This window comes from Phyllostomus hastatus, unplaced genomic scaffold (genome assembly GCF_019186645.2).
Source record: "Phyllostomus hastatus isolate PE091 unplaced genomic scaffold, TTU_PhHast_1.1 phas_scaffold_46, whole genome shotgun sequence".
In the NCBI taxonomy this organism is placed as follows: domain Eukaryota; kingdom Metazoa; phylum Chordata; class Mammalia; order Chiroptera; family Phyllostomidae; genus Phyllostomus; species Phyllostomus hastatus.
In genome coordinates this window covers 38,904,890-38,928,104 of record NW_025334032.1, presented here as the reverse complement: position 1 = coordinate 38,928,104, position 23,215 = coordinate 38,904,890, and the positions used below count along the sequence as shown (strand labels likewise).

The window sequence follows — 23,215 nt, the reverse complement described above, 5'->3', positions numbered from 1 at the left end:
GGTTTGCAGGCCCGAGCTCAATCCGCTAAGCTACAGCAGCCAGGGCTGACATGTAATTTTTTAAAGAACATAATCACAGTTGCTTTTCAAATTTCATGTTTTGATTAGTATAATACTTAGATTTCCTGTATGTTGAATTCTTCAGTGTGGTCAGGAGAGTGGTTTTGATTTGGGGTCAATATTTGACTTCTTACAGCTGCTTAGTTTTTTGTTAAGGGTCGTATATTATGTGTGACAAAGTAGAAAGGTAATTTGAGGTTTGGGGTGATCCTGTCATCCTTCAGAGAGAATTCGGTTGTGCTTCTCACAGGCAGGTAGTCCAGGGACATCCAGTTTGATGCAGTCGGGGTTTGGGCTGCCTGCAACCTGGGCCTCACTCCCTTTGGAGGAGTGGATCTGTTTCCAGGTTACCCTTTCTCTCAGGGCAGCTCTCCAAGACCCCAGGGGAAGTCCTGGGGTGCGTTAGCAGGGCCCTTCCTGCGCGATGGAGGCCGAACTCCAGCTCCTTCCCCACGCCCCCCGGCTCCCTCGGCCGGCCTGCCCGCAGTTCTCTGAGCTCTGGCCTCTCACGTGCTGCACCCGCCCAGCCTGCCACGGGCCAACGCCTCCCAAGGAAAAACAGTGTCCAGTCTGGGTAACGACGGTGGTCTTTCACACGGGTTCTAGTTCGCCCGTGCTTTAAATCGATGTTTTGTTTGGTTTGGTCTTCCTCACAACCTTTCTATTTATTCTCAGAAAAAGAGTGTGAAAAACGTTAGTCTCTGTTTTTTGGAAGTGAGGCCTCTCTTCAGTCTGGACGTCTGGGTTCATTAGGAAAGCCTTTGATGGACGGGCTCCATGTCTTTCTGCCACAAACACGCTCCCGTGTATCGGGGGCCCTTTCCTGGGTCAGCGCGCCCACGTGCTTTGTCCATTTCTCAGGAACACCATGGGATGGGTTGTCAGATGCCCGTGGTGGCTGTCTGTCCGTCCGTGCTGTGTCTGTCCATTTCTGTGACCCACTAGACGAGAGGCCTGATCAGAACAAAGGCAATGAAGCTATTTGTGAGAGCTCGCTCGTGATAACCTGCATTCTCACTGGAGCTGTGCACTTCTCAGGGAGTTACTGCTTACCGCCCTCTGAAATCGGAACCACGTTTCACGTTCTTATCTTTGTAAGACACGTGGTGAAGGGCATAACAACGACAGGCTGCCGTGGTTTGTTCATGGGAATGCCCCCTGAGGGAAGACGCAAACCAAGGAAGGGATTTAAAAACAGAACATGCGGGATATTTCACATGAAGCCTTTTAGAAGGAAAGGGCGCCCCATCTCCACTGGGGAGGTCCCAAGGGGTCCCCCTCCCCAGACCCGTCCCCTCATGCGGTGGCAGGACCTCTTGGATGAAGCTTACTCCACGCCGGCCGGCTGCAATCTGCTCTTGCTCTCAGCGGCCTGCATGTCATTCACAAATTCACGTATTTCCCCGCTGTGCGGCCGCAAGGGTGGGTCAGGCAGGCGGGCGTGCGCTGAGAACACGCTTTGCTCACGAAGCAGATGGAGGACGTTCATCAATAACTGTAATAAAGATCAGAAGGGACACTCTTCGTCGCCTGCCCTAGTGAACAGGTGCTCGTTTAACACGCCCCTGGCGTGCGGGCCCTTGAGGCCCGGGTTGCCCTTGTGAGGCTCGGGGTCACGGTCCGAACCCCGGGAAGCAGGTGGTGCACTCTCTCTGCCATCTGGCCTGCGCGGCTCGGCCAGGCGGCCCTCTCGGAAGCGGGCGGGTGACGTGGCAGAGTCTCGTGGGTTTTGGAAAAATGGCCTCTTGTTGGCTGGCCTACCCTGTGACAGTTGCGTGTGCACTAGTCCCTTTCACACATTCGTGCCGTGGAAAGAGGAACTCGTGAGCGAACTAACTCTTCACTGCGTTGGTGTCCCAGAGCACCTGCCTGTATCTCCGCTCACAGGAACCACTGTCTCTTGGACAAAGCCAAACGCTAGCCTCACGCTTCATTAGGCTGATGCAAGGGTATTGGCAGGTGTGCCCCGTTTGCTGTGCGGAATCAGAAGTTACGGGCCACGCGTTTGGGAGTCAGGTATTAGGAACAGCTGTGCAAAACATCTGTTTCTTTTATCGTATGTTATGGTCCTGGGTACTGGTGACCATTCAGTTTCAGTTTCCTCCTTGGTCAAAGACGGTGACAGTAACTCCCTGGCGTCCTATTTCTAGTTGCTGAAGTGCTGAAATCAATCAATCAATACTTTTTAAAAAGATTTTATTTATTTTTTTAGGGAGAGGGGAAGGGAGGGAGAAAGAGGGAGAGAAACATTGAGAAACGGTAATCAGTTGCCTCTCACACACCCCCAACCAGCAACCTGGCCCACAACCCAGACATGTGCCCTGACCAGGAATAGAACTGGTGACCTTTTGGTTCTCAGGCTGGTGCTCAACCCACTGAGCTATACCGGCCAGGGTATAAATCAGTACTTTTTAATGAATATAATTATAACTTTTAAAGGCAGTATTTAATTGCTTTAGAAGTATGAATGTAAAAATTTTTGCTGCAAAATTTATCATTTCGTTTATTCATAGCAGATACTTAGACCTTAGTCATCTTGGGGTAGGGAATGGAATATCTCATACAAACTAAACTTTAAATTTAACTGATATTTTTAAAAATGTATACTCCAAAATTACAAATAAGTGTGGTATTTGCTGAAAATTTGGTGAGAGAAATTTTTTGTGAATTTGATTCAACTTTTGCTGTTGTTTTATTAAAGAAATACAAATATATTTGAGAAATTTATTGAGCACCATAGCACATGCTCTGAGCCTGCTTTTAATTTTGTTTAAAAAATAAAAAGAAAACAAAATGTAAACTTAGGGCCCTTTGGTTAAATTGTTTGTACTCTACCCTAAACACATGGCTAGTCAGTGGGCACTGCTATTAATAGCAATATACTATCTTTTGTTCTCAAATATATCTACTCACACAGTTAATATGCATTCACCTTGAATTATTTTTAGCAATGGTGATGGACTTAGAAAAATCCACAATCTCGCCTTCTTGTAATCTTGGGCGCCAATTTAAAAGAATTGCAGTCGACTGTAAAGTTTCCTTAGTAATTGTAAGTAGAGTTAATTCATGTGCACATCAAATTATGACACTTTAACCAACAACCTCAGATATAAAACTCATAGCAGTGTCTTCAAATGAAAAGAAACCTGTCTACTGAGAGTGTAAATTACTACAAACCGGGAGCGCCTCTTCACTAGACATGAGAGGTGTCTTCGGGCTCTCACCGCAGGTAAAACTTCGTTTACATCCTCCGTTCTTTCAGCTGTGACTTACCTGATTTCAGGTGCTGAAGGTGATGGAGCGATTCTAATGTGAAAAAGACCATGGCGTGCATGAGACATGGGCTGCTTTTAGGGCGGTCCGAAGGGAGTTTGTGTTGTGGTTGGTGTTGCATTAGAAGAAAACAGTGCGCCCGTCGGTGAATTTTGAATGAAGTGAAGAATGATATGACTTGACTCACATTCACTAAAGAAAAGAGAGCAAAACTGAAGGGGAAAACGAGAGAGCCATACTCTATTTAATGCAAGAACTGGTGTCATCTCTGTTATGACATGCTAGTATCCTGAAGTACTTAAAATTCGTAGACAGTAGTGCTTTTTTTTTCCTAAAAAGTATCCTCAGACCTTAAGTAAAACTATAACACTTGCCATGGTGCAGGCTAAGTGCTATGTATTTCAAGGGACCCTTTGTTGATGCTGTGCTGTTGGGAGGAGAGACCCAGTTTCTCCTCGCCCCCATAATCTACCACCTCAGCCTCTCCGGCCATGACCTGCACTCTTCTCCACCTCAGTTCATAAACTCCCTTGCAACCAGAACACCCTTGCCATTTTACAAAGTCAAGTGCTGTTAGCTTCTCCTAGGAGGGAATACACAGTCCAAGGAGACAGGAAGAGGAAAACAGTGGCTCAGAAATGGTCCATGTGATGAGTCTGTAAAGCCTTCAAAAGCCATTTTCTCATTTTTTTAGGGGCTTTGGGAGTTAGCTCTGTGGAACTGTGTGAGATAAAGATATTATAATGAATACTTCTAAACCAACACTTCCTAATATTTTGAAACTTTTCCTTGACATACACACAAAAGTAAATTGACCTAATGTGTCCACATTAAGTTTTGGGAGAATCAGCAATCTCCTGAGGTCATGACAATGAAGTAGTGAGAGAGAAAAAGTATCTACTTACATGCTACATACATTGTGCATTCTTTAGCATTTTCATGTATATGTTTATTTCCAGAATTGAGGGTGGTAGACATAGTTCCACAGCTTGTACTTAATCAAGGAACTAGAATCCAAGAGAGCTCCTTCAAGATGTACAGGAAGAGAGTTGTGTGCTTTGAGATCAGCCAGTTGGATCCCAAGCTCGGGTCTTGTGCCTGTAGAGAGAGGAAGAGGATTGATGAAATAAGTCCAATAGGGAGATACGCTGCCTGGAATTCAGGCTACTAGAGTCACATGAATATCTCATAAAAGCTCCAACCGCCTCTGCTCTTGCCCGGGAAGGATTAACTGCTGGAGGCGTTGTCCTCCGATCTCAGGCCGTTAGAGACCTGCAGCAGCTCTCTAAAGCAACAGCCTGCAGACCAGGGAGAGCAGGCCATAGAATCCTCATCCCTAACTGGAGGGCGCTGGGGAGGTAGCCCTGAGATGGCACCACCCGCAGTGCGGGGAGAAGGGCTCGCACTAGGTCTAGCTGGGTTGAAGAGACAGAAGGACTAAGTTCAGGGGAGTGGACGTGTCAGGACTTTGGGGGGTATACTGGAGAGGAGGGAGCCACAGAGAGAGAGCAAGAGCAAACTCTGGGGACTTTGAAGGGGATCTCCTCATGCTGGTGGATACTGAGCAAGCGCAGTATAAACACAAGGAGGCTGGGAATGAAAGCAGCAGCACAAACAGTTCTCAGAGCTTGTGCAGGGCCAGGAATAGTTCGGGCATCCACCAGCCTGAATGCAGGGACCTCACAAAACACAGGCATCAGGTCAGGACCTCAGGAATGGCACCCAAGAAGCTACACAAATGACTGATAAGCATAGAAAAAGATGGGTTCCCAGTGCATATGTAAAAGTTATGTTTACACTGTACTGTAGACTCTTAAGTGGGCTATACCATTGTCCAAAATAAAACAATGTGCATACTTCAGTTTCAAAATAAACGCTAACTATCCACTGAGCCTTCAGCACACAATTTAATCTTTTCACCGATGGAAGGTCTTGCCTTAATGTTCATAAAAATGCATTGCCCACGAAGCCCAGTAAAGGAAAGCCCAACACAACAAGGTCTGCCTGCACGCATGCCGTGGAATATTATTCGGCCCTGAAAAGGAATGAGGCTCTGATGCACGTCACAACCTGGATTAACGTTGAAAACATTCTGCGCAGTAAAATAAGCCCGATTTAACAGGACCAACACTGCGTGGCTGCACTTGTGTGGGGCTCCTAGAATAGGCAACCCTGGAGGGACAGGAAGCAGGATGGTCGTTCCCAGAGGCTGGCGGAGGGAGGGCGAGGAGCTACTGTCCAGTGAGCATGGAGTGTCCGCCCGGGGCGATGGGAAAGCCCGGAGGTGCCGACTGACGGTGGCTGCACTCGGCGCCACTGCGTCGTACGTTTAACAGTGGTTCAGTGGTGGATTTTTTTGCATGTGTATTTTACCACGACGTTCTTTAAGTGAAAGCCAAATACAGAATTTTTCAGACAAAGAAATGCTGTGAGAATCGATATTGCCTGCAGCACTGTAATATATTCAGTGTTAAAGGGAATTTCCTCGGGCCGAGGGAAAATGGCACCGCATGGAGATTTGGACCTACTTAAAATAATGAAAATGTAAGTGATAGGAAATAAGTGTATGATCAGGAGGCCTCTTAATACTTTAAAGTCTCTTTAAATATCATCGCTTATTTAAAGAAAATCATACAAATACATGGCGAGGTTTATAAAACATTCAGAAGCAAGCTCTGAGGCATCTCCAAGAATGGGGTAATTGACGGATACTGTCGTGAGACACTTACATTGCACCTCAAGGAGTCTAATGTCTGCAGGTAGACTGTATATTTTATACACCAGAGCCAGAGTGGCCAAACTTTTTCCATAAAGGGCCAGATAGTAATTATTCTGAGGTTGGTAGGTGTGGTGGTAAGCAGAATTCTAAGATACCACCCAAATCCCCCACTTCCCCACCTTACATAACCTCTGGGCTGGATCCGATGGATGGTACTCCTGTGACTGTTTATTTTATATGGCACAGATAGCTTCAAGCTAAGGAGATCGTGCTGACGGGCCGGAGGCGATCACACAAGCCCTTAATAAAAACGTTTCTGTAGCTGGTGGGAGGGGAGCCAGTCAGGCCCGCGATGCACAGGGAGCGTTCCGTGCGGCAGGTCCGTCCTGAACGTGGATACAACCGCAGGGAAAGCACCTGAGACGGACCCGGGCCGCCCGCCAGTGAGGAGCCCGAGTCTCAGTCCCTCCGGGAGCCACGGGCACTGCTTTCTGCCAACAGCCGGAACGGGGTTCGGAGCGGGTGTCCCCGGGCCTCCCTCCGCATGAGAACTCGTCCTGGCTGGCACTGCAGTTTCAGGTGTTTGGTACCCCGAATAGAGACCCCAGCCAGCCCTGGTAAGCTAGTAACTGAGTGCAGTTGGAAGCTGCTAGTTTGGGGATAATTTGTTCTGAGGCAACAGGAAGCTGATACAGTGCAGGCCACATATACAGTCTCTATCGTAGATTTTTCTGTTCTTTTCATATTTTTTGAGAAAATTGTGAAAAATATTCGTAACTCGTGAATCATAAAAAATGAAGCCACAGAGTAGATGTGACCCACAGGCTGTCATTTGCTGACCCCTGCCCTGGAATAACCACTGAGAAAATGCAGAGTCATTGCCGATAGTGGCAATGAGATGGAATAAAAAAAAACTAAGTCCAGGAGGAGGCAGGAGTAGGAGCAGAAAGGACACAGGAACATACGTGACAATTAGAAAACAAATGTAAAGGGAGAAGACTTAAATCCAACTATATATCCATAATTACACTAAATGTAAATGTTCTAAATGCTCCAATTAAAAGGCAGACATGATCAGAATGGTTAAAATAGGAGCCAACTCTGTGATGGCTCCAACAAACCTATTTTAACTATACATATCCAGATAAGTTCAAAATTAAAGGAAAGGAAAATATATACTGTGAAAATACAAAGTTGCAGTTGCCATATTAATATCGAAGTAAACTTTAGAACAGGGGCAGTTTTACTAGGGGCTTTCTGCTAAAAAATAAGTCACTTCATGCGAGGCTATAATGATGTACACACATAACCCTGAAGATGTGTTCATGTAACTACAGAGCTTTAAAAACCCATAGAACCACCCTGGCTGGTGTGGCTCAGTGGATTGAGTGCCAGCCTGAGAACCAAAGGGTCGCCAGTTCGATTCCCAGTCAGGGCACATGCCTGGGTTGTGGGCCAGATCCCCAGTGGTGGGTGCGTGAGAGGCAACCACACATTGATGTTTCTTTCCCTCTCTCTATCCCTCCCTTCCCCTCTCTGAAAATAAATAAATAAATAAATAAATAAACAAACAAACAAATAAAATCTTAAAAATAAAACAATAGAACTGAAAGGAGAAATACACATTTATAATTATAGTTGGACGTATCAACACTCCTCTCTCCGGAATTGGTAGATGCACAGACAAAATCAGCACAGCTGTGGAAGGTGTGAACCGTGCCATCAACCAACCTGACCCAATGAACATTTGTAGAACCTGCCATCTGGAAGCAGCAAAAGGGGTACATGGGGCATCCACAGAGGAGAACCCACTCCACGCTATTGAGTCTGATGACAACTTAATTGACTTATTGGAATTACTTGTGGGGATCTAGCGCTGACTTTCCATATTTTTATCTATTGTTTGTATCTCAAGGTAGAATAGTTCATAAATATTTCATATAATGTTTCTCCTTGGCTTTGCTTTTCCCCCCTTTCTATTGAAAGTCTGGGCTCGAAAAGCACTGTATTCAGTCATCTTGTTTCTGAGGACTGCATTCATTCACTAGTCGTTGAACGGTTCTAAGAGCATCCGGGAGTCCACTTACCCCTGTTCTTCAGTCAGGTCCAAAACGTTTTTCTGACCAATCCTGCGACTCTCCGGAGTTGAGCTCTCATTTTCTGCAAAGGTAAGGGTTTTAGTCACGTGGACACGCGGTGGAGAGAGGTGTCTCCAGAAGCAGCCCCCGAGAGCTGCCCTTTGCTGCTTGCTGACGGAGCTCCCGACAGACAAGACGGGTAGAGAACACGGGGGAAGGGGAAGGTAGTCGTTAGCGAAATGCCACTTGGCTCATTATGGCTTGAATGCTGCAGGGTCATCGCAGGGCAGGTTGATGAAACTTGCCTGTCTTGGGATCCTTCCAGGGTCCCCAAGTTTCTAGAAGTCACTTTTCCTTCATTGTCCTCTTCTTTCTCCTTCTCGTAAAATAAAACTTATTACACCAGGGTTGTGAGAGATGGCGAGAAGCTCTGCGATTTCCAGTCACACTCATCACACTTAATTACGGCGTCTTCCAGGTCCTCAGAAACAATGTGCACCTCAGTTGGAAATGTCGGTTGCTTTGGTGCAGCCAGGACAGAAAGCAGGAAACAGGCAAAAGCCGTGGCTGTCCCCCCTCCAGCCCAGGGGCTTCTGGGCTGTGGGGGTTGATTCCCTCAAAACGGGTCTGGACAACGATATGGCTGGTCTGGCTGCAGAAAGCCCAGTGCGCAGGAGGAAAAAATGCAGGTTCCAGGGCCCGTGGGGCTGTTCCTGTCTTCCGCTGCAGCAGGATACAGCAATAGTGAAGTTTCTGAACTGAAACAAGGGCCATAGACTTTATTTAGGTCATTTTGCCACAATTCAGGTTTGTCCTTAATCTTACAAGTATTAGCATGGCATTACAACTAAAGCTTTTATAATTACAGTTTTTACGGAATTCTCCTGGGTTCTAGGCTGCTCTCTGCCGCTTGGAAGCAGTGAAACCTTCAGCAGATTACTGGCTTGCTCTCCTTGGGTCTGGGATTCCTCAGCTGTGAGAGAATAATTAAGCTGCGTGTATCTAGGAGAGGAGCTGTGGGGGCTGAAAGGAGGTATTTCTGTTTCGCACGATGTCTGGGATGCACAGAGCTCATGAGTTTCCGGTCACTATTGCTCCCCGGTACAGTCCACACTGTGCTAAATTTGCAGGTCCGCGTCAGGCTCATCCTTTCGCTATGGTCTGAGGACACCGGTTTTTACACCCTGTGTCCTACCCTACCTCGGGGGGAGGCTGGAGAATGGAAGAGCAGAAAGGGCGGTCCTGTCGGAGCTAACGAACGAAGTGAAATAGTCCTCCGAGAAACGAGGTGGTTGAGCTCATTCAGACCACGGTGTTAACACCAAAACCAACTGGACATAATGTCTGGCTGGCAATAATGATCTATTTTCACTCGCGGGATAAAAATATTCTTTTATCAGTCTGACATCAGATACTTACCGATCACCTGCTGTTTGCCTCGTACTGTCCGAGAGGCTCGGCCTGCAGCTGGTGAGGTGCAGTTTACGTGTGCAGGGGCGCAGGCAGTAAGCAAGTCCACAGGACACTGTAGCTTTTGAAAATTACTGGGAACTAAATAAAGCGGGGTAGTGGCGTGGGTTGGAGGGTTGGGGGAGTCTTCCTTGAAAGGGTAATATGTGCTCTGTGCCCTGAGTGACGGGGAGTCCGCTGCGGAAGGCGGAGGGGAACACGCCCCCACCAGCAGGGTCTGCGGGTGTGGGGACACTGAGCATGTGCCGCCTGCCCCGGCTGAGAAAGGGGGGACAGGCCAGAGGTCCTGGAGCCTCGGGGAGGGTGAGTCCAAGCTTCCAGAGCTCACTGTAGCTCGGCCTGAAGTGCTGACTCTCCCCTCCTGGCTGCTTGTCACGGAACAGAGACAGCAGGGTGCCCTGCTCATGGGGACGCTGCTAATTAAGTGCGGTGCTGAGGGTCCGCATGAGTCACAATGTCCATCACGGACGGCCTGAGCTGAGCGTAACCGACCTGCCCTTCACAGAACGTGTGTCAAGGAGAAACGAGCAGAGGGAATGGTCAGCGGAGGGCCGTGCTGGTGTGTTTAATAGTTTACTAATGGGTTACCTCTGAAAACCATGCTGCTAATTATTTACAAACACTCACATGTACCTTGATTTCTCATGAAAGGTTAAAAAGCTGAAGAGGGAGCTCTCACAGATGAAGCAAGAATTGCTCTACAAAGAACAAGGCTTTGAAACGTTGCAGCAGTGAGTATAAAACCCCTAAAGTTGACTTTAGGATAATCCAGAGCCCCATAGCTAACACAAGTACAGATTGCATGAGAAGTTTCTCAAAGAAACATCAAGTAAAAAGCTCAAAACGCTGCAAAAAAAAAGAAAGAAAAGAAAGGCAGTAAACCAACCAACTAACCCAAAACTTGGGAAAACCTATGTACTGCATTTTGCCATGTATGGTGTGCACTATTTTGCCCAAATTTTTGAGGGAAAATTAAGAATGTGCATTATACATGAGTGTAATGATGACACACCATGGGTATAATAATGGGCATAATAATCCCATGTATGCTGTGCACAAAAAACATGGGTGTGTATTATACACAGCAAAATGCAGTGCTTGGCTAAGGTCTGAAGCTTTTACCAATGACTGGAGGCCCAGAGAAACCAAAGTGACAAACTTTAGTCTGTCCCCAGGCCCCTGCCAGCTGCCCTGACATCGTGTGTGGAGCTGAGAGACGGGCACCGAGGTGCCTCTCCACATTCGTCCCCAGGGCTGCACGGAGCGTGTCCCCTGCCCCGGCCCTGCAGGAGGTGGTCCTCCGCGTCCGTCAGGGAGTGTCAGCAGAGGAGCCTGAGTGAGTGAGTTCCTCACTTCCCGGGCGCGCTCTGTCCCTTCCAGGTCCGTGCTGATGTCGGGGGGCTGCTGGCACAGTTCTGGCGGGGCGCAGGTTGGGTGAAGCTATGGGAGACCCGTGGTAGCAGGAGCTGGAAATGTACGCCCTGCTTCCAGCCCCTGGGAGCCACTCTGCTCCCGGCCCCTGAGGCTCAGCCTGACTATAAACTCAGACAGGCTCCCCGAGGCATCCCAACGCCCGCAGTCCCCACCCACAGAGGCCCTGATGCAGAGGGGAGGAGGCCCGTGTCCACAGCCACGTGATCACAGAGGGGCTTGGAGGCCGCCTCCCCTGAGAGGTGTGCAGCTGCTTTTCCTTCCCCACTCCTGGACGCCGGGCGCGGTGCCCCCAGCTGGGGTGCAGTGTCGGTAGGGGTGTCCCTGGCAGCGTCACGTTCAGGCAGGGTTCCCGTCCCTCCCCACGTCTCCCTCAGTAGCGGTCCGAGGCCGCAAGGCATCATCCCTCGTCGAAGACGCCGTGTGTTTGCTGGCCAGGCAGAGACGCCCGTTGGTCTGCACGTTTGGACGATGACCTACATCTCGGTTACCCTCTCACTGCTCTGGACCACCAGTCACGTGACTTGGTTTGGTGGCTCACTCTTATTATTATTTTTTTTTTTGGCCTACTCACCGCCTGTAATGCCGACCAGGACATTGTTTCAGACGCACCCGTCCTAGTGGTTCTCTCAAACATGCCCACTCGTGAGGACACTCAGAGGGGCTCCGAACAAAACTCCTGCTTCTGTCCGCACCCAGGCACATTTCACGAGATCCCCAGGTGGTGGTTAAACGTGGCCACGCTCTACCGGTTGGCTGCAGAGCTCCCCTAGGAACGGGGCGGGCCCAGGGGGACCCGAGTGAGCCCGTGAGTCACCGTGAGTCGGCCCCGAGTCGCACACAGAAGGGCTTTGTGGCCGGAGCGGAGGGAAAGCGGAGTCTGACGAGCGCCACAAAACGCTCAGCCACACGTTAACCATTTTTAAGGCACGTGAAATTATGACTCGCGTCCCCGCCCGGGATTAAAGGTTAGCCAAACTTGCTGTTTTTGTTACATCGATGTTAACAATGCCGTATTGTCTCAGAGCCGTTTGCCAGCAAGCAGTTTTTATAGGAATCTGAGGCATGTTTCAGAATCTGTCAATAACATTCCAGGGGAAAACAATGGCCATTTGTTGTGAGCATTCAGGCCCTCCCCTGCAGTGAGGCTGACCCTGTGAACCCGGGGTGGGAAGGCACCAGAGGCCTCTGCCGGCTGGCTGGCCGTCTCACCTGCAGAGGAGACGCAGGAAAGCTGCTCTCATTCAGGGCTTCCCGCCCCGCTGCGGGAGCCCGAGTCACAGCCGGCCGAACCTGCAGGCCACACTTTCCAAGAAAGCGCATTCCTGATACAATGCAGGGACTTTGCCTTGGGGTTACGGCAGAAAGTGTATTTCAGGAAGAGATTTCAATAGAATCCCACTGCAGGCTTTTGCTACCTTTCATGTATTCACAATAGAAAGAAATATTTTTGTTGAATCTGGAATTACAGTGTAACTTAAACTCGGGCTTTCATTTCACTTGGTACAATAGGTTGTGCCGGATGAGTGAAGGTGGTTTTATCCTCCAAATCATTCGTTTCATTCTGTCTGAGGTCCCAAATCTGACTTCGGCCTCAGCGACAGTGTAGCGTGTGAGTCGGTGGAGACCAGGGGGAGGCGTATTTCCACTCCGCCGCCTCCAGGGTCGCTCGGAGTTGGAAAAGGCGAAGCGACGAGGCACCGGCGAGCCGAAGCAGAGCCGGAGTCTGGGAAAGTTCGGCTCCGGGGCTCTTACTCTGGCGGGGAGGCATGCAAGTGGCAATCTCTTCTCTTTCAGAGGAGACTAAGATAGGGGCAAAAATTAACTATAGGGTGCCCATAGACCAAGAAAAAAAATTTTTTAATTTTTTTAGGCAAAAATATAAAATGGCATTTCTCAAATTAAGAACAAAAAAACACATTATTTTGTTTTAAAAATCAGCAAATGATGTTAATATTGTACTGTCAGTTAGGGTCAAAAGAAAAAAAGGTGGAAGGTGGCAAGGAGGGGAGGAGAGGGGGGATGTGGAGGTGCAGGAGCAGAGCCACGTGGGGCGCAGAGGGGCCAAAGGAGGCGGAGCCAGGAGGAGGGACCCGTAGGGGCTGCCTGGCGGACACCGGGCTGAGGTGGCTCGCTCCTGCCAGATTTAACCGTCGGTGGGGCCGTGGATAGCCAGGGATCTCGCATCTATTTTTAAAGCTTGCTGAAATTTAAAGTAGCAGTCTTGAACTAGCTCTGCTCTTATTTTTAAATGCGGAAGTTTATCCCTGGAAACAGCTGAACCTGCTTTTCTGTTTTCAAACGTTAAAGTCAATTTCTGAATTGAAGATTTGCTTTACTGCTAGATTCCGAATGTTTCGCCCACACAGAAAGCAAGCCGTGGGGCTTTGGGAAGTCACTTTGACTCTGTAAAGCGGTTGGAGACACCTGTGTTTCACCAGCCCCTTTCGTGAACTCGCACAGATTTTTTTAAAAATTGGCATAAGCCTTTTGCCACAACTACGTTTAATACTGAAGGGACTCAACAATTTCACCGATAAATCCCTCCCCCAATAAATAGAATTATAAATAGAATTAAACAATAGTCGAAGTGCTTTTAGTGTTGCTATCAAATGTTCTAAGCTTAAGGTTTTAAGACAGTCATAAGAGCCCCAAGCATATTTCAAGGATAGTCCCCTGTCGGGCAGAATGTTTAGGCAGCATAGGGCCCGCGTTGGACTCCCCTTTCTGGCCTCGTCCCCCTGCTGAGGAAGGAAGGGACTGGGGTGCTCTCTGGGTCGCTTCCTGCCCTGATCACTGGGCATGTGTTTAATTCAGTGATGTCATTAGTTGTACTTTTTTAATCAAATGACCTTATGATGAAATTTATTTTATTCTTAGGTTTTATAAGACTTTAATTGCTCATTCAGCAGCATAAAAATATTAACTAAATGAGGGCTGAAGGGAAATAATGTTACCGACACACCACACTTGTTGGAGTCAACTTGGGAAGAGGGAATAAGACGGCATTCGGGTTTTGTTTTGTTTTTTCATTAAACCCTTCACATGGAAAATAAATATAAATTATTAAATGTTTTAAAGCCAGGGAGCTCAGAGCCGGCTTCCCGTGGTAGCTTTTCTCTGTGGGTCAGACCCAGAAAGAGGATGTCTGAGACGGAGAGCTGTGGGCCAGGGCGGAGGCGCCGCCGACATCCGCCCCCTGCGCTGCGGGCGAACCCCGGGCAGGTGCGGGGGCGGGGAGGCTCCGGGAGCGTGATCGCGAAGGAGTCGTTAAACCATTGTCTAGGAGGAATCGGGCGAGCCGGTGGGGCACACAGAGAGAGGCTCCGGGCAGCCCTCTGCCGCAGGGCACCCGTGCGAGCTGCGAGGACCCTCGGTAAGCGCCTCTGCGGGGGCCGTAGCCGTCAGCTCCCGGGAGAGCCCTTGACCCGGTGCTGACAAAGGGGCGCATCCGCCCTCGGCCGTACTCCCTCCTGGGCTTGAACTCATTCGGCAAGGCAGAGCAATGGTCCCCCGGCTCATAGTTGTTGTAAACGTAGAATAAATACATGTTGAATATTTCAAAGAGACGGAAAACTAACCGCACCCTCCAAAGAGTGTAAGTGGTAGGCGCGGCCGCCGGCTGGGGGCCAGCCAGGCCACGGGCGCCCGTTCCCTGGCAGACCCTGCAGCTGCAGTGCGTCCGGGGCGCCGGGCGCCGAGTCCCTGCGGCCGCCCAGGCCCTCGGCCTTCCCGTCCTCCTAAGTCGCTTCCCCGCATCCTGAACCTTTCTCAGGGTGGATCGGAGCCGTTCCCCCAGTCTGTTTCCCTTGTATTCTGCCATCCCTTGACTTTTTTTTTTCTTCCTTCTCTTCTTCCCTCTTTGAACAGAATTGACAAAAAAATGTCCGGCGGCCAGAGTGGCTATGAGCTCAGTGAAGCCAAAGCCATTCTCACGGAACTGAAATCCATCAAGAAGGCTATTAGCTCAGGAGAGAAAGAAAAACAGGATCTCATGCAGGTCGGTGATGGGGCATGTTGTGAAGTCAAACCGCTGCCTTCTGCGGGCGGGGCGCCCCCACGCTCCTGGAGGCAGGATTCTCCATCAGCTTCGGTGGGCCCTTTACACTGCCCCACCCCCGCGCGGCCCCATTGATACCTTCCGGCTCTAGCGCCGCCAGGGAGGGAGACAGATCGGTTCCGAGGTGCTGGTGTGCCTCCTTGGAGGCCGGCTTGGGATGGCCTTTGAGGCAGTGGGTGGTAGACCCTTGAGCCCGCATAAGCAGATTAGCATCCTGGCGCACCCCGCAGCTTGCCGAAAACTTCAGGCGGGCCCCTGATAAGCCGGGTTATCTAAACCAGCGGTCCTCAGGCCGGGACGCGTGAAGGGCATGTCACCTGTCATCAGCAAGTTCAAAGATATGCCCGGAGCAGAGGAGCCTCTTTTGTGAGGGTCTTAGAAAAGCTTTCTCCACCCGGAGGGTTGGTTGTAGGAGTGGCATGGGGAATGCTGACCTGGCAGGGGCCATCTGCGTAGTCACCCTAGGGGACCTGCTGGTGGCAGTTGAGCCCCTTATTACACCTGTAACCTCAACACACAGGTCTCAGCTCCCAACAACCCAGCCTCGTGTGTAGAAGAACAAAAAACAACTATTCCGTGAACAGCATTCTATGTTCAGAATATCTCCATTTAGCAGACTTAATCATGTTTTTTAAAGGGTGTGTCTCTTCCTCCTCTTGCCCTCCTCCCATCCCATAATTATCCCAAGCACTGAAAATTCTTTGCATATTTGGAGTTCTTCACGCAGCCAAGTGAGGATTAGTCTGTGTCTTTGGGAGAATGTTGGAGCCCAGGGTGGTGCTGGCATTCTTAAGAGAACCTCTGACTTTAAATGCTACATTCAATTGCTTCATGTCAGTTTTCAAAATGCTAGTTGAATATAGGTAAACGGTCTGCAACCCGTATAATTTTCCCTTCGGGCAAGTTTTAAGTCATTGGCGGGGAGAGACCCAATGGGAAAGACGGTAGTAATCACAACAAGTACCTGGAAGGACTGACTCCATGGCAGGCAGTCCTCTGCAGGCCGTGCATGGACATAAGGAGCTTAGTTCTCCCAGCAGCCCTAAGGACAGGCACGGGTGTCATCCCCACTGTGCAGGGAAGGCAAGAACAGCACCGAAAAGTTAAGTGACTTACCCGAAGTCACGCCACCGGCACGCTGCGGGACCATCATTCAATCCCAGCTAGCCTTGCCCCAGAACATGTGGTTTTAACACAGACATAACGCATAGAAGACATTACCTGGGTACGTTTTGTTTTTATTTCACCATGATCCCGCTGATTCCATCAATAATTCCGGAAAGGCACGTACTAGGTCCTTTGAAAATAATTCATGGAACTCGAACAAGTTTAGAGCGGAATCTTCTAAATCAGCAAGTTTAGGTCATCTTCAATTCTTCCTATACATTTTGGGTTTCTACACAGGCCAGATTAAACTGAAAGATTAGGTTCCTTCTTAACCACTGAAGTACATAAAATAATCAGTAGATACAGAAATCAACAATTTAGAGCTGAAAGGGACGTTGGGTACCTTCTGTGCCCTTCAAACTTCCGTGACCACAGCTGACAGTAAAAACTATACTTTACATCAAAGCCCACCCACAACAACTATCTTTACCTACAGATTCACACAAAAGACATGTCACGGAAATACGCCTGCTCTTAATACTAGGAATGCAGCCTGCCTTCATCTTCCAGTCCCTTCTGTTGCTCTAAAAAGCACACTGCTCGTGGCCTGCACCGATGAGTGCGCTCTCGGCACACTCACGGGTTTGGAGAACACTAACTCCTCCCTGCACAGAGGAAGAACGGGAAAGTCCCGCCCAAAGTCTCTAACCGATTTCTTGGTTCTTTTCTGTGATGTATTATTTGATGTGACCATTCAAGTTATATCCCTCTTGCATATCTGTCCTGTACAAATATCCCTTTGAAAGCAAATAGAGAAGGTTAAGTTAAAATATGTATATCTCAGATCTATATCTCAGATCTCTGATAGTTTCAGATATCAGATCTTTAATCTCTTATTACGAGAATTTTAAATATCAGGATTAAGTCTTGGTTCTTCTTAAAGTTGATGATAAGCTTCCTCATTTTTATCAGTGTTTTGTCCTTGGTGGCAATTTAGGTACAACTTGCCCCTCTTCAGACTCTCGGTTGCCCACGTCTTCCCTCCGAGGCCAGCTCGGTCCATCCGCCCCGGGGCTGGCAGCAGGCCCGTCCACTCTGATCATCACGTCACCAAACTCAGGGCGCCCCCTTGGGCAGCTCCCCGCGGTCAGCGGGCCGATGGGCCCAGGTCACCTGTGAGTGCTGTGGCCTCCGGGCCTCAGGTTCCTCATCTCCGACACAAATGCGCACTACATAGCCCCCCGGGCCCTGTCCAGATGCAGACCGGGAGAGTGGTGGACGCCTGCTGAGGAAGACGCTTCCCACTGTGTCTCAAATGAGGCTGCGTCAGAGGTGTTCCGTGGTTCTGTAACTGTTAGTGCACAGAGTAGTTCTTGTTGACGTGGAGACTTCTTTGGAGGGAAGCTTTAGAAGTCAGAAATGTGTGTATTAACTATAAAGATCCCATTATTCCTGGGGCAAATAACTCCCGGGCTGTCTTGGGAAAAGGAAGGTAGCCTGTTTCGTATGTTCTCACGTACTTCCGAGGTCACCTGTGTATATGTGCAAAAGTGCACACCACTCTTATTTTCCCACTCATGTGAAGTGCTCTGCACCTGCTAAATAACGTCACTGGTTTTCCCATTACCATGAGTTCCTTCGATGTCATCGTCGTACCTGGTGGGGATGTGTGCCCCCCTGAACGCTCACGACGGCCGTTGTGTCCCCCGCGCAGAGCCTGGCCAAGCTGCAGGAGCGGTTCCACTGGGGTCAGAGCATGGGCCGATCGGAGCCAGACTTGAGGTCCAGCCCTGGGGACTCGCACTTGTCCCTCTCCAGACAGACCCTGGATGCCGGCTCACAGACGAGCGTTTCCGGAGACGTAAGTGACGCATGTGGCAGGGCTGGCCCGGGGCTCCCCACCCCCACCCCCACCCCCCGGCGGGTCTTCCCTACAGGACCGACGTGTGCTCGCCCGTCTGGGAGGCCGTCCGCAGACTTGCCGTAAGTTCCTGGTCATCTGCGTGTTCTCTTAGCCCCTCTGGGTTATGTGCTGTGAAGGTGAGACCATTAGGGTCCACAGCAGGGTCTACCCGCGTGCAGAAGTTAACTTTCGAAGTCATTTTGTTCATATTTTACGCAAGTGATGGAAATCTGGGCTCACGGTGACAAGGAAATTGGTTCCAGTTCAAAAATTTTATTCACCCGTGTACCCCTCCTAAGCTCTTGCACACCAGAAACATTGACCTGGTATGTTTTATCTTGGATTTAATGCGCGGGGGAAAAGGACGTTCAAGCCTTGGGAAGAGGGACCAGCTCTCGCGGAAAAGGGACATTTTTGCCCCCACCGAGGCCGTCGAGTCAGGGCCTCTTTCAAAACGCGGGTGTTCTCAGTGTCAGGGCCCTCGCACTCAGCTTTCCGGTTACTGGGGCTTCCCAGAGACAAAAGCAGCGTTGCCTTCGTTCATTAGCAGAGCTAATTGACTTTCTCCCTTTCGTTTTTTGCCAGATCGGGGTGAGAAGTAGATCAAATTTGGCCGAGAAGGTCAGACTGAGTCTGCAGTACGAAGAGGCCAAAAGAAGGTAAGCAGGGGGCAGCCGTGCGGGCCAGTGGTCAGCGGGCTCCGTCCACCGGTCGTGTCCGCAGTTCATCTCTGCGCCGGTAGCGACACCTGCTGGCGCTCTGCAGACACCTGCCTGCACGCTCCGGCTGCGGCTGTCCTTCCGGTTTCAGAACGTGGGGCGGCAGAGCCCCCTCTCTGCTCGCTGTCCCTGCCCCCCCACCCCGAGTCCCCGCAAAGCCGAAGACCATGGGGAGTTCACGACAGGCGTGGGCCCCTTCCCTTCCGGGAGAAGGGGGCTTTGAGCCGGCACAGTCCCTACAGCCGGACGTGGGACGAGAGACACGATGCAGTGGCTCAGGTGCGGGGCTTGGTCAGTTGCTTTCAGCTTGTTCCTGTGTTCGAAGGGAAGACTCCGGCCAATGTCCTCGACGAGCCAGAGGTGCCTGGTCCGGTGACTGACTTCCAGGAGAAGGAAGATTCTTAGGTTTCTCGCTTCCCTCCTGAGCCCCTATCCCAGCCCAGGTTGCCTTCTTCTTACCGCGTGACTCTGTGTGGGTACGCTGCAGGAGACCTCGCCGTTCCTGTCTAGGCGGCAGGCTCGCCTTGGCCTCAGGATAGAGGACACCCTGCTTATTTGGTGGGAGAGCGTCATGCTACTACACTTGATGTTATTACTATTATTTTCCTCTTACAACTTTGAAACTGCTATTGATAAACCATTGAGGCAGACTTGAGTGGGGGTGGAGACTGTGTTGTCACCCCGCAGGGGACAGAGAAACGGAGCCCGCTGCTCCTCCTCAGTGCGGAAAGCTCAGCCGAGAACCTGCTAGCGAGTCCTGGCTTCCTACCGCCAGGAAGACCGTCACATGGATACTGAAGTGTGTCCGTTGTTACTGGTGACGATGATCGTGTATAAGTCATTAGCCAGAGTTCTCCAGGGTTATCTGGCTTTAACAAAGTAATTATTTGATCTGCCTAAATGCAGTATTTGTCTCTGTGTAGCCTCTGTTACTAATATGCCTTGGTTCTTCGATTTACTGAAAGAATCCTAAGCTCTGTTCCACCAATTATTAACCCTTTGCGCTTGAGCAAGCTACTTGTCTCTCCCAACGTTCTGCCTGACTACTTTGAATGCCTGGAGATTTTTTCAGGTCGGCTGTACATCTCTTGAGGCTAGGAAGCATTTCATGTGCTTCATCGTCTGCTCCTCAGCACCCCGGCGAAGGGCTAGGGACCGCCTGGTGGGCCCGTGGCCCCGTGAGACAGGCAGCCTCGGGGGGAGGCTGTGGGCAGCACCTGGTGGTGAGCGTGCCGACCCTTCTGCAGGTAGCACCCCTGGGCCCTGCTGTGAACGTAGCCCAGGACTGTGCCCGGTTTCCCAAAGAAGAATGCCCGTAACTTGGCATTAACCTGAGGGAGTCAACCTCGGGCCCTGGGTTCTTTGGGGCGTGACTCGACCTCCCTTGGGTCAGCCCGAGCTCTCGCTTTCCTCCGGGTTCTACCAGAACCTTCCACCCAGAGCTTACACAGCGCTTCTCCTCGGTGCTCCCCCAAATCTTCCCCTTTGGTTCCCCAGATCTGATGCACCTTTCCCAGCAAACTCCAAGCCCTACCTGGTGCCCGGGCACACGAGTCACAGGGCCCTCTCTGCCCTCCGGTGCATTGCTGCTTCACTCTGTCCCATCAAAGCTTGAGATGCCCGTTCTGTCCCCTTGGGTCACACCGCTGTCCTGTGACCTAGCTCGGGGTTTTGTTGTGAAGCTCCTGGCGGTGCTGACGAGCAGTAAATCTCGAGAGTTTATGCATATGTTGAAAATGCTTTCTCCTTGATTCTGAATAAGTCACAGAGGCGGGCCGTGTTGCTCCGAAGCCTGTTTTCTCCCCCAGCCTTTGTTGTCTGTGCTTAATGAGGCTAATAACACCATGCTTATTTAGCATTTTGATGATTAATTTTCCAGTGCTTTAAGACAGTTGTGTATGGTTTTGTGGTTACAGCTGAAGAATAGCTGATGTTACATCTATCATAAATGCAGACGGTGGGCGAAAATCAGGAGTACAATTTAAGGAAGCAACTTTGTGTTTTTTTTAATTCTTATTTTCAATGCCCCCTTTTTAAAGATTTTATTTATTTATTTTTAGAGAGGGAAGGGAGGGAGAAAGAGAGAGAGAGAGAAACATCCATGTGCGGTTGCTGGGGGCCATGGCCTGCAACCCAGGCATGTGCCCTGACTGGGAATCGAATCTGCGACACTTTGGTTCACAGCCCGAGCTCAATCCACTGAGCTACGCCAGCCAGGGTGCAACTTTGTTTTTTAACTAACACGAGTCACACACACAGCACAAGAATGTGTGACTACTACCATCTCTAGCCTGATAACGTTTTTTTGTTCACCTTTTTTCTTCCCTTCTACAACTTCTTCCGTTGAAAGGAAAAAACAGAACCCTCGCCTCCTGTTTTTCGTAGTCTGGTGTGCTCTGTCACAACAGCCAAAGTAACGTTTTTATAGGAAGAGGCCTTCCTTGTGCCAACATCAGAAGTGTTCACAGTTTATCTTCATCTTGGGCTCATGGCCCAAACAGCCACATGGCATTGACCTTGTCAACGACCTAGATTGTCCTCACCGCACCGCAGTGCAGATGCAGGTGGTCGGCACATTCTTAGTGAGTCGGGAGTGGACGGGACCCTTGAGTAGGAAGCTCCAGACAGAGAGAAATTCAGGGTCAGGCAAAGCCACGAAACCGGTCCAGTTTCTCTTTGCCGCTTATTCGTCCCCCCCTCCCATCTCTGTCCCCACACTTCAGCACCTATTGTCACTCCAACGGTGCCTGCGCTGCAGGGGACCCACCAGGTGCCATCAGCCTCCTGTGTAGCCAGCCATATGCCAGCCGCAGAGGAAAGCCAGGTCGAATGCTGTGGCTCCTCAGCGTCGGCTCGACACGTGGCATAGACATCTGTTGACACCCTCGGTGGGGAAGGGAGTTTGCAGGGTGCAGCTTAGGGAGACCGTGGGCGGAGAATGGCAAGCCTTGCCCCCCTGTTCCGGGTGACGGTGGAGCCTTGGTGGGTGGTGATTTCATCCCAGTCGGCCAGTGGCTGCTCTCTCTCCTCCTGCTTCCTGCCCTCACTGGCTCACGCCCCAGGGACAGCCATTTCACTAGGGGGCAGTGTCCTTTCTCACAGGGACGGAATCTACAGCAGTGGCCCTGCAGGCATCCCCGGCGCCGCGTGGTTAGCAGAAGCCTCCGGGTGCCACTCCTGCGCCCTCACCTCCCCGGCCATCACAGGCAGGGCTGCCCTGCCTGGGGTTCCCGGGCCGTCTGCCCTGAAGCTCTGTGTGCTTTGACCTTCACCCTTCTTCCAGATAGGGGAGTGTGCTCGCTGCTATTTTTAAGTGGGAAAATGACGCAGGTGACAGCCGAGTACAGCATCAGGCCCAGAGACCCCGGGCACAGGCAGACACTGCTCCCAGACCTCAGACCAGGCGACCACAGCCCCCTCCGGCTGAGGTTCACGGGCGAGATGGAGCCTGTCGGCCCCGACCTCGGCCTGGCTGGCGTTGTCCCTTTCTCGGGGGCTCTACACAGGCGCACACCTGTCTCGTCTCTCTCTCTCGTAGCATGGCCAACCTAAAAATCGAGTTGTCGAAACTGGACAGCGAAGCCTGGCCCGGCGCCCTGGATGTGGAGAAGGAGAAGCTGATGCTGATTCATGAGAAAGAGGAGCTCCTGAAGGAGCTTCAGTTCGTCACGCCGCAGAAGCGCTCTCGCGACGAGCTGGAGCGCCTGGAGGCCGACCGGCAGCGGCTGGAGGAGGAGCTGCTGTCCGTGCGGGGCGCCCCCAGCCGGGCTCTGGCCGAGAGGTGGGTGTCCTGCCCGGGGCCGGGCACAGGGAACCTGGGTGGGTCTCGGTGGCGCCTGCATGCTGTCCCCTGGTCGCTGGCAGTCCCGGGCGCCTCTGTTTTGGGGGGACCGAGAACCAGCACGGAAGGACTTCCCCTCTGCAGAGCCATCAAGCACGCTGCCCCCCGTGCCTCCGTGCCCCTCCGACCCAAGTGTCTGTTAGGAACGTGGAAATGCTGTGACTGACGCTGAATGAGGAATGTCGACATCAGCCCAGGAACGCTGAGAACAATAGCTGCAAACTATTGCACCCCGATAAGAAAGATTGTCTGGGCTGGTAGAGCATCCAAAGCTTTCTGGTCTGGGTTTTATTACTCACAAGGACGCAAGCGTTTACTGCTTTTCGTTTCAGGAGGAAAAGACAGCTTGCTCCTTTTAGCGTCTGAACAGGCCACACAATGTTCGCTTGGATTTTGTGTGCCAGTTGAAACCCTCCCCGGAAGTGGGGGAAATGTAAAAGGAAAACCCTTGAAGTGGTTCTCCCATCTCTGCGGGAATGGGTCAGTGGATCGTTTCTTCCCAAAAATCCAGCTCTGTAATCAGATTGGCGGGGCTGTTCAGCTGCAGACCCCCT

The 23,215-nt window shown here is 50.8% G+C and overlaps 1 protein-coding gene across 1 annotated transcript in view; it reads left to right on the top strand.

Annotated features, from left to right (window-relative positions):
* WWC2 (WW and C2 domain containing 2) overlaps window positions 1-23,215 on the top strand; it is a 132,633-nt gene that overhangs the window by 74,622 nt on the left and 34,796 nt on the right. The window contains exons 5-9 of the mRNA XM_045821271.1: window positions 10,252-10,331; window positions 14,902-15,031; window positions 17,913-18,059; window positions 18,687-18,760; window positions 22,359-22,601. Of these exons, the coding sequence (XP_045677227.1) occupies window positions 10,252-10,331; window positions 14,902-15,031; window positions 17,913-18,059; window positions 18,687-18,760; window positions 22,359-22,601 (674 nt within the window). The remainder of the gene's footprint in view (window positions 1-10,251; window positions 10,332-14,901; window positions 15,032-17,912; window positions 18,060-18,686; window positions 18,761-22,358; window positions 22,602-23,215) is intronic.